At 33.7% G+C, this 10,951-nt stretch overlaps 1 protein-coding gene across 5 annotated transcripts in view; it reads right to left on the bottom strand.

Annotated features, from left to right (window-relative positions):
* Positions 1–1,345: 1,345 nt before the first annotated feature.
* Positions 1,346–10,951, bottom strand: part of LOC106082756 (matrix metalloproteinase-14) — a 202,704-nt gene continuing 193,098 nt past the window's right edge. For 3 of the 5 annotated variants that reach the window (XM_059369314.1, XM_059369313.1, XM_059369315.1), the window contains exon 7: positions 1,346–1,749. In XM_059369314.1, the coding sequence (XP_059225297.1) occupies positions 1,607–1,749 (143 nt within the window). In that variant the 3' untranslated portion in view covers positions 1,346–1,606. Of the gene's footprint in view, positions 1,750–6,425; positions 8,631–10,951 lie in introns of those variants that run through there. The other 2 variants (XM_059369318.1, XM_059369319.1) reach the window with 2 other exon arrangements.

The following is a 10,951-nucleotide window of genomic DNA, read 5'->3' as shown; positions in this document are numbered from 1 at the left end:
ATCATTCAGCCCCAATAAAAAGAATGATTTGGTTTCTTTTTTTTTTTTTTATTTTCCTTTATTTTGTATCATTTTTTTATAGTCACAATCGATTTTTTTTTACTTTGTTTTAATACATATGTATAATACACAATGGAGTTTTTATTAAAAAATATTTATATATAAAAAATAATAAAAAAAAAATAATACAATTAAAAATATTCGGAGTTAAATATTAATTCCGACAAATATATTGCGGCGAAAATGTGCATTATTCGGAAACAAAGAAAAGAACAACTCAACATTTTCAAATCGTTTCGCTAAGGTAGTACATTAACAATTACACGCATACACACACATACAATAATTGTTTTTAAATCAATGAGTGTGGTTGTTTGTTTCTTTGTTTAGTGTTTACAAATGCTATTTTTATTAATATTAATTATACATAATAAAAAATTACTAGTGTGTTTCTTTTTTTTATACAAAAATCTGTTTTCTACCAAATATGTTTTTGTTTGTTCCTCTTAGCGCATGTTTTTGGTCAAAACACCACTTTTTTTGTAAAACCTAACAATTATTAACTAATATTAATAATAAGCAGACAAAAATTTATTGCAATAATTAAACGTACCTAAACGTAAGCTGGTGTGCATTGAGACATTATACAAATTAGAAAACAGCATACAACTTAAGGCTATGGGGAAAAATAATAAAAAAAAAATTAAATTAAATTATAAACACACTAAATTACGTTCAAGTCTAAAGCTATTCAAATGTTCGTTTTTGTTTTTCTATATTTCAAGTTTAGGAATTTTATTTAATTTAGAAAATAATAGAGATTTAATGAGTTTGGTATAGATTTTAAGAGTTGTGTTCATTGTTATGTACCGATGACATTTAAGAATAGGGGAATGTTTTTTTCCAGGGCTTGCTTTTTGAACATTCTTGGGAATATTTTGGTTTTTTTGCTTCCATTGGACAGAGAAACTGATATTTATTATTTTTTATTTAATGATTTAATTATATATTTAGATATGGTAGAAAATGTTCAATATTTACATTAAAAAAAATTAATAAAAAAAGACTTTTATTTATATTCTTTAAATTTATATACCTTGTTTGTATATACTATATATAAAAGAAGGCACTTTATGTTTAACTTTTCAGCAGAAAAAAAAACCATTGACTAACTGACTTCTTAGGGGTTTTTACAAGCTTTTTGTCATTTGCCACAACATTTGGCTTTGAAAGGCAAAAAAAAAAAATTTTTTTTTTTGAGGAAAAAAAGTTAAAATTGATTTTTTTTAAATTTTATTAAATCTCATTAACAAACCAAAATAATAAGGAAAAAAGTACTTAAAAATAAAATTTGTAATTCCAAAAAATTTATTTTCATCGATTTTTTTTTCTTATATACATTAACATAAGTTATGAGGACTTTTAAAATTTTATTCTCTTCGTTTCTTTGAAATAAACCCATTGAGTTTTTGTTTTGTTTCTTGTGCTATTTTGTTTGCTTTTTCGTTTTGCTTACACACTTTCGGATGGAGGGATACAACATTTTTTTTTTCTTTCCAATTCATTTAGAATGAATAACAACAACAACTAAAGAGACAATTTGCTTTTAGCTAACAATGAGTGTTGCTATCACCAACATGGCTAATGTGGCCAATATGGAACCACTTGCGTGAAACGTTTCACCACCATTGGACATGACCGAACGATCAGCTTCGGAGGCTTCATCGTGCGCTTGATGATCATCAACACCTGTGGGGGATAAAGAATATTGAACAGAAAGGAGAAAAAAAAACACACACACATTTAGTATAAATTTGAAAAAGGGCGTATTGCTTGTTTTTAGGTGAGGGTCAACAACGATATAATAAAGTGTCTTGCATTTAAATTTAAAGTAGTGGGTGTACAAAAAAATTCTCAAATAAATTTAACAAAATTTCCTGAATACACTACTAGGAAATACACATGTACAGAATTTTAAATTTTATAAATAAAATATATAAAATAATAAAAATAAATAAATCAAAATTTTAAAGGGATTGTTTATCATAAAGTAAGCAAATTGAAATTTTCCACATAACAAACTCCTGTCAAACCGGCAAAAATTAAAGAAACCGAACAAGGACAATAGAGAGACCGGTTTATATGGAAGCTATATCAGGCTATAGACCGATTTGGACCATACAAGGCACAGTTGTTGAAAAATTTCAGACAAATCGGACAAAAATTGCGATTTTCAAGAAGTCAAATCGTGAGATCGGTTTATATGGGAGCACAGTTGTTGGAAGTCATAACGGAACACCGCATGCAAAATGTCAGCCAAATCAAATAAAAATTGAGGCTTATATGGGAGCTATATCAGGTTATAGACCAATTTGGACCGCACTAGGCACAAATGTTGGAAGTCATAAGAGAACACCGTATGCAAAATTTCATCCAAATCGAATGAAAATTAGGGCTTGTAGGGGCTCAAGAAATCAAATCGGGAGATCGGCTTATATGGGAGCTATATCAGGTTATACACCGATTTGGACCGTACTAGGCATAAATATTGGAAGTTATAACAGAACACTATATGCAAAATTTCAGTCAAATCGAATGAAAATGTAGGCTTGTTGGGGCTCAAGAAGTCAAATCGGGAGATCGGTTTATATGGGAGCTATATCAGGTTATAGACCGATTTGGACCGTACTAGGCACAGTTGTTGTAAGTCGTAGCAGAACATCGCATGCATTTTAGCCAAATCGGATAAAAAATGAGGCTTGTAAGGGCTTAAGAAGTCAAATCGGAATATTGGGGTATATGAGAGCTATATCTACATCTGAACCGATATGGCCCATTTGGAATCTCCAACGAGATTAAGTATATGTGCGAAATTAAAAGGGGCTAGTGTTACGCGTTCGACAGCTATCGTGATTTCGACAGACGGACGGACGAGCGGACGGACATGGCTAGATCGACTCAAAACTTTGAGACGATCAAGAATATATAAATATATTTTATGGGGTCTTAGACGAATGTTTCGAGGTGTTACAAACGGAATGACTGGATAAGTATAACCCCATCCTATGGTGGTGGGTATAAAAATTAATTTTTATACCCACCACCCAAGGATGGGGATTTGTCATTCCGTTTGTAACATATCGAAATAACCATTTCCGACGTTTTAATAAATATAAGGGTGATTTTTTAGCTATTATCAATTTTTCGTCGTTACTGTGGAACCACGTGATAAATGAAATTCTGTTGGATCACGGAGGAGATGGCACAAAGATAATCGCTTAAGCGGGCGACGTCGTGTTGCTGGTCCCAGGCAGGTTTCTGTCGACGATCAGCTAGATCGTGAAAGGTTAAATGAGGGGATTGTCGCAATGAGCTACCAGAAATGGCTTGAGGACCAGCCCAAGGAAAACGGAGCTGGTGCTCTAAAGATACAAAATACCGGAGTTCAGGTTCCCATTCTTGGATGGGTTCATCCTGCACCTGTCGAAGGAGGAGCATACCTGGAAGAGGAATATCAAAGATAGAGGCCGTAAGGCAAAGGTCCCTCTTAGGCTGAGGGAGCTCGGCATGCCGAAGTTGGACAATCATGGCCACAATTTCATTCTGGAGGTTATTGATGCGGAAGGTAGACTGAGGAGGATCTCCAACTACCTGGCAGCGGTACCGACTGAAATAATGGCATTCAGGATTCCTATTTCCTGGGAGGGATGAATGGAGGGCGAATGCTGTGACACTTCGATCTTCACTGATGGCTCCAAGATGGAATCAGAGACTGGATTGGGGGTCTCCTCCCACGCACACAATATTGGTATGTCTCTGAGATTGCCGGACGAGTGTACGATCTTTCAAGCAGAGGTCTGTGCCGGTACAGCAGCTGCAAAACGAAATTCTGGTAAGAGATTCATGGCCTTCAAAACTCAAGATTTATGTGAACAGTATGGCGGCGCTCAAAGCCTTGGGTTCAAGGACGGTGAGGTCGAGGTGTATGACAGATTGTTTGGGGTTCCTGGATATGCTCCGAGTCAACGATCTGTGTGAGCTGACATGTATTCCCGGACATGAGGGGATTCCAGGTAATGAGGGGCGTAAGAATGTGCCTGGAGAGGTTCGTCTGCTCCATCTGTTGCCAAGCTGCTGAACACAGTAGAAGAGTTGGCTAAAGCGGCGTCAGTGACAAGATGGGATTCGGCGGATGGTTGCCGGACTACTAAGACCACATTCAGCGGATTTGAAGGTTCTTCTGATGGCAGCAGAATTTGACATTGTTCTTATTCACCATTCATGCGTGGTTAATGTATTAAGAATTCCTGAATTAGACTACTTAAGGGTGCGGAGAATGTAGAGCTCCTATTCTTGTAAGGAGTAGTTTAATTTTTTTTGTTCTTGTTTTTGTAATTCTACAATCACCCAAGGCATGTATGGTATGGATAATAAAAATACTCCAGGAACCAGGAAATAGTCAACAGAGCATTAAAAGATATCATTCAGGGTCTTTTAGGAGTTTCTTGAGTCTGGCAATATCGGCAATTCTTCAGAAGGCTGACGGTGGAAATACAATAGCTGCTACTGAATATATTACCTACAATTAAAAGGCTGGACAATCTAAATAATGCACTGTTTGGAGAGCTCTATGGCATTAGAAATGTTTTCCAGTGTCTTGGCATACAGTAAATGCGTAGTTTGCATGTACTGAACATACGCTATAAGCTATACAGGGAAACAAATGGTGTGTGTACATATCGGCAATGTTCCAAAGCCATGAGATATGCAAACAGAAGACAAAGAGAGCGACGTCTGGGAATATCAGCAAATATTCAAGATCTTGAGGTATCGTTGCAAAGCACGGCGTCAGAAATATTCTTCAGCGGCCGCTCAGACAAAAATAACGCCATTTGGAGATATCGGCAGACAAAGCTTTGTTTCTAAATACTAAAGCGACAATGAACAAAATCGTTCAGAAGCTGAAAATGGTAAACCTATTATGAGAATATGCTCCGGAGTCCTTTAAGCGTTTCCGGTATTTGGCCATAACTGCAATTACCCAAAAGACGGACATATGGAAAACGACCTATAAAGAGTTATCGCCAATAATCAAGGTGCTTGATATTTTTTCCATTGGCTTGACAGACAAAATAATAAGCGTCGACATAGTGACAGGAGATATCGGAGGAAGAGGAGACGTTTGCAAATATGTGACATTTTTCAAGGTTTCGACTGAAAGTGCGGCATGTACAAATATTCTCCAGCGACATCTTTGCTGCATTTGGACAGAATCACAGCAATTGGAGATATTGTAAAGTCTCAAACTTCTCAACAGCCAACAAATGTTGCCTTCAGGAGTCCTTTCGTAAGTATGGATAAAATGGACTTGATGTGGTACGTATAGTTGTCTGGTTTCCTTTTCTAGGTAATGGTTTGTAAATATGTTCTCTTTCATATTTCCTTCGGGACTATGTTCTCTTTAATCCTTTTATAAAAAGGACAAATGACTACTTTTGGCAGGAACTTCCATTTCAATATGAATTGGATTTCACTTCATTTTAAGTAAAATATTTGCGCTATTGCTCTGTTGGCGTTGTTTACATTAACTTGACCTCATTGCGTATACTTAATTTTAATGGCAGTTACTCAGAGCGTATGATAAATGTTATTGAAACTACATCAAACATACGTTCCAGTGGTTTCACAACATGTTGAAGAAAATGTTGTTAACAGGGTTAGAGGTATAAATTAACACTTTAAAGGTTTTGTTTCTATACAAAGCAGCAAATGATTTTTGTTAACAAAAATCATGCAAAATTTCATAAACCAAAAAGATAGGAATTAGTTAGATATGTTAAAATTAATAATTTAAAATAGTTTTATACAATTTGGCAATGGAAAAATTTACAAATGATAAAAATGATAAACAGTCCCTTTTAGTAATTTTTTTAATAAATTAAAATAAAATTTTTTGTTAACAATAAAATATATAAAAAATCTTAAAATACATTTTTACACTAAACCGAACTTGGCAAAAAAACTTGCAAAATTATAAACAAAACAAATTAAAACATACTTTTTTTTTTAATGTGTTTGGTTGTTGTTGTTGTTGGTCTAGTACGTTGAATGGCTGATCTATGGGCCAGTTGAAGTTCTCTATTGTTGCGAACATGGTTATTTGGCTATTTTAGTTTTTGTTACATTTAAATGGCAAAGAATTTTTGGCATATTTTGTAGGTGACCTTGGCAGCAGCTTTCAAATCAAATTCAAATAAAAATCGCTAAAGAAGTTTGCCAGCTCAGCAAGAAAGTTCTAAAGCAAGCGGGCTTAGTTATCATGGCAAACGACACGACAGGGGACACAAAGGACTGTGAGTACAGGCTTGATGAATATCGAGAAGATGAATAGGGGCGCATAAATTTGGTTTCAGTGTTTTTTCTCCTTTTTAGTATCTTGGCGTGAACAGCAAGATTTGATGGTGGTTTGGTTTTTTTGTTATAACTATTTACACAAAACATTGATATCACGTTTTTCAGCAGTTTTTCATTTTCGAAAGAGTTCAACGAAGTTAAACCTTGGATTTGGAATCTTTTAGCGACCTGTTAGGCGGAGCGAGTGAGGGGCGCTGCAAGTAGGCTGCTATTAGAACCAGGAACGGGCTATGTTCCACATCCAGCCCGGAACAAATCGTCGTTCATTATTTACATCTTTAGTGACTTCTTTATCTAGTTTTGGTGTATAGTTGTTTGATTATTTTTTTTGGTAAGGGTTAATTTGTTTAGTTGTTTTTAGTTTCGTATGTTTATTGTAATGTTTTCGTTGTAACAAATGTCGTAAAAGTGGTTGTAGTCGTTTTTTTTTTTAAATAATTGAAAATAAAAAGAAAATAAGAACATTACTTTTAATAAATCATATGATGAAAATTCAAAGTTGAAGCAATGCACAATAGAACCGAGTTTGAACTGGAGATAAGAAAATGGAGAAAAGTGCACATAATACATAATACATGGTGAAAAAAATACGAGGACAAGGGAACAAGTTTTTAGAGTGTATAACCAACTACACAGAAATTGGGATTTGGAACAGTTTATATTAAAACTTTCGAAAATATTTTTCGAGTAGGGTGCTTATGAAAACATTATTTATGATTTTTTGAAATATATATCAATTTTGTGTAGGTCTTAAATTTTTTTTTAATTATATCATTATTGTTAAGGGATTTGAGGGTTTCGTGAGCGCTATAAAACAATTTAGGGAATTTGAAAAAAGTCAAAAAAGTATAAGTTGAAAAGTGGGTGGTTGAATCATGTAAGTAGGTTATCTTAAGGAGTTTTTAAGATAAATGCATTTCAATACTCGAAATTTTCGATTTTGTTAAAATTTTGTGTAGTATAAGAGTTGTATAAGACACACAATATGTTCCAAATATAACGATGTATACTAGATGATTCTTCAAAGACATTTCAAAACATTTCAAGCTGTCTAAGTGTAGTATAAGAGAAGTATAAGAGTTGTATAAGAGTTGCACAACAATAAAAATACAGAATTTTTTTTAAGTAGGTGGTTGCATCTTACATATTTTATCTTAAAGAGATTTGAAGATAAACGCATTTCAATTAGTCAAAATTTTCGATATGGTTAAATTTTGTGTAGTATAAGAGTGGTATAAGACACACAACAAGTTCCAGCTATAGAAATGTACACTAGATCATTCTACTAAGAAGTTTGAAAACATGTCAAGCTGTAGAAGTGTAGTAGAAGAGACGCATAAGAGTTGCACAACAATAAAAATACCGAATTTTTTGAAGCAGGTGGTTGCATTATGTAAGTAGTTTATCTTAAGGAGATTTGAAGACAAACGCCTTTCATTACACAATATTTTCGATTTTGTTTAAATTTGATGTAGTATAACAGTGGTATAAAACACACAACTTGTTCCAAATATAAAGATGTGCAAAAGATCATTCTATAAAGAAATTCGAAAATATGTCAAGCTCTATAAGAGTAGTAGAAGAAACGCATAATAGTTGCATACAAGTTGTACAACAATAAAAATACCGAATTTTTGGAAGCAGGTGGTTGCTTCATGTAAGTATTTTAACTTAAGGAGATTTGATGATAAATGCATTTCAGTAGTCGACATTTTCGATTTAATAAATATTTTGTGTAGTATAAGAGTGGTATAAGACCAAATATAAACATGTGCACTAGATCATTCTACAAAGAAATTTGGAATCATTTAAGAACTGTATAAGACTAGTATAAGAGTTGTACAACAATCAAAATACCACTTTCTTTTGCAAAAAACAAACTCACACACATCCATGTATATGAAAGAAATGAATACAGCATATAAAACAACATTGATGCCACAATACTGAGAATAGGAAAACAAACACACTGAATTACGAAGCATTTTCTACAAAAAAAAAACACAATCTGTCAGTCTAGGTTTGTCAACATTTTTACTAATAAATAAGGTTTGTTTAGTGTTTTGTTTGTTTGTTGGTTGTGTTTGAAATGTTGTGTCATGTGTTTTGTTAAATAGTAAATTTAGTTTTTCTTTTATTTTATAAATACTTGTTCTTTGTTTTTATATGTGATTCGAGTTTTGTGTGACAGTATATTTATCCACGTTTACGTACGCCTGCAAATATGCATTTTAATAAAGAAAATAAAAATAATAATGCTTAGTGATAACATTTGTAATTTTCTTCTTTTTTTTTTGTTTAAATACATTTTTCAAACAAAACATGCAATAAATAAATACCAGAATGCTGCATATGCCAACTAAAGACCAAAAGAAAACGTGACTACATGAATTGAGAAGATAATATTGCAAATTCCAGATAGTTGCTTAGATTTGTTTGCCATAATGATGAAGTAGTTTCTTCACGTGATAGAAACTGGTACGGTGGTGCTGCAGTTTATAAGGTGTTTGACCTAAATGGGGTTTTGCGGACGTTTTAACAAAAAGATGATGTATCCATTTGAAATGGGTGAAATTAGGTTCACTTGAGAGTGAGTAATGAGTACGTTTAAGATCTTAACCTACAACATTTAAAATTTTCCTAAACATCGCATTTTTCCGAATTTAATTTTGGCGTATACCTCTAGCCGATTACAAGATTATACACCAGGTTAAGCACCAAAATCTTTTATCTTCTTTCATCGTATGGGTGCAAAATATCCGTCTATATCGTAGTTCTAAAGAACATCCTTGCGTTTGCAAAAATATGGAGGATATCTGATCGATATATATCATGAATATAAAAGTGGGTGGTTGAATAATATAAGTAGGTTATCTTTCGTAGATTTGAAGATAAACGCATTTCAAAAATCGAAAATTTCCATTTCGTTTAAACTTGATGTAGTATAAGAGTGGTATAAGATACATAATGTGCTCCAAATATTCAGATGTACACTAGATCATTCTACAAAAAAACTTGAAAACATTTTAAGCTGTATAAGAGTATTATAAGTGTCGTATAAGAGTTGTATAACATTACAAAAGGGGCTTTTTTTTGCAAAATACAAACATCCTTACACATACAAGTAATGAGTGGATATATACGACAACATTATTGCCACAATACTGAAAATAGGAAAACACACACTGAATTACGAAGGCCTTTTGTACCAGCAACCAAACTGTCTAGTCTAGTGTTGTTCTGAGGGAACAGCAAGCATTATGAAAATTAAATTTTGCTTTTAAAAAGTACTTTTTTCCATGTAAGAGCTATTTTTAAGGAGATGCCTTCATTTTAAGTTAGATCATAGAAAATATGACTCCATACTTACACCTATGTCAGCAATCGGTTTGTTGTGCGCTCTAAATACTAAAAATTAACCTCGAAAAAGAAGATCTAATACACACCCCAATAAACTATCGTGCCTTTATTTGTGGAAAACCCAGTAAGAAAGGGCAAAAGTCGGGCGGTGCCGACTATATAATACTCTACACCTACTCTATAAGTACAATGTGGGACCTATATCCAATTCTTAACCAATTTTGATGCAAATATGTTCAAACTGTAAAAATACGGTTGGCAAATGACAACATTATGGCAAATTACCCAAAATCTGACGCACATATACATGGGAGCTATATCTAATACTGAACCGATTTCGAGCAAACCTCTCAGATAATGTGCTAGTCGTCGAGGAAAGTGTTGTGCCAAATTTTGGCAAGATTGGTCAAACAATGCGCATGCAGTGGCTCTTGGGGTGAAAATCTGTCGATATACATATATGACAGCTATATCCAAATCTGAACCGATCCCTCCAGCCAAATTTCGAGCAAATCGGTTAACAAAAGACCATTTGATTGCAATATTACTGCAAATCGGATGGACATATATATTAGAGTTATATCTAAATCTGAACCGATTTAGAGCAAACTCTATGTATATTGTGGTAGTCGTCGAGGAAAGCGTTGTGCAAAATTTTGGCAAGATGGGTCAATAAATGCGCTTGCTGTGACTCTACAAGTTAAAATCGGGCGATATATATATATATGAGAGCTATATCTAAATCTGAACCGATTCCCATGAAATTCACCAGTAGTGTCGAGAGTCGTAGCAAGTAAAACGCCATTAAAGTTCGACCAGGCTGAACTTTGGATACCCACCACCTCGGATATATATGTAAAGTCCATTTCGTCACAATCCGGTGAAAATTGGATAACTTAAGCACCCAAATTCGGCACAGACATTGAGTGGTTTAATATATATGTCACTATTCAATTTTGTAGAACAAAATATTGGTGAACCATATTAAGCTCGGATATCGTGAGACTTAGAAAAACTTACTGTCTCAAATTTCAGCGAAATCGGGTAATAAATAAAGCTTTAATTGGCTTCAGACCCCTTATCGTCAGATCGGTCTATATGGCAGCTATATCTAAATATAGTCCGATAAGGACCATATTTAGTTCGGGTATTAGGAGGCTAAAAATAACTCACTGTT

Source organism: Stomoxys calcitrans, chromosome 5, assembly GCF_963082655.1.
Source record: "Stomoxys calcitrans chromosome 5, idStoCalc2.1, whole genome shotgun sequence".
In the NCBI taxonomy this organism is placed as follows: domain Eukaryota; kingdom Metazoa; phylum Arthropoda; class Insecta; order Diptera; family Muscidae; genus Stomoxys; species Stomoxys calcitrans.
Note: the sequence above shows the minus strand (reverse complement) of the source record. Positions and strands in the feature narration are given on the sequence as shown.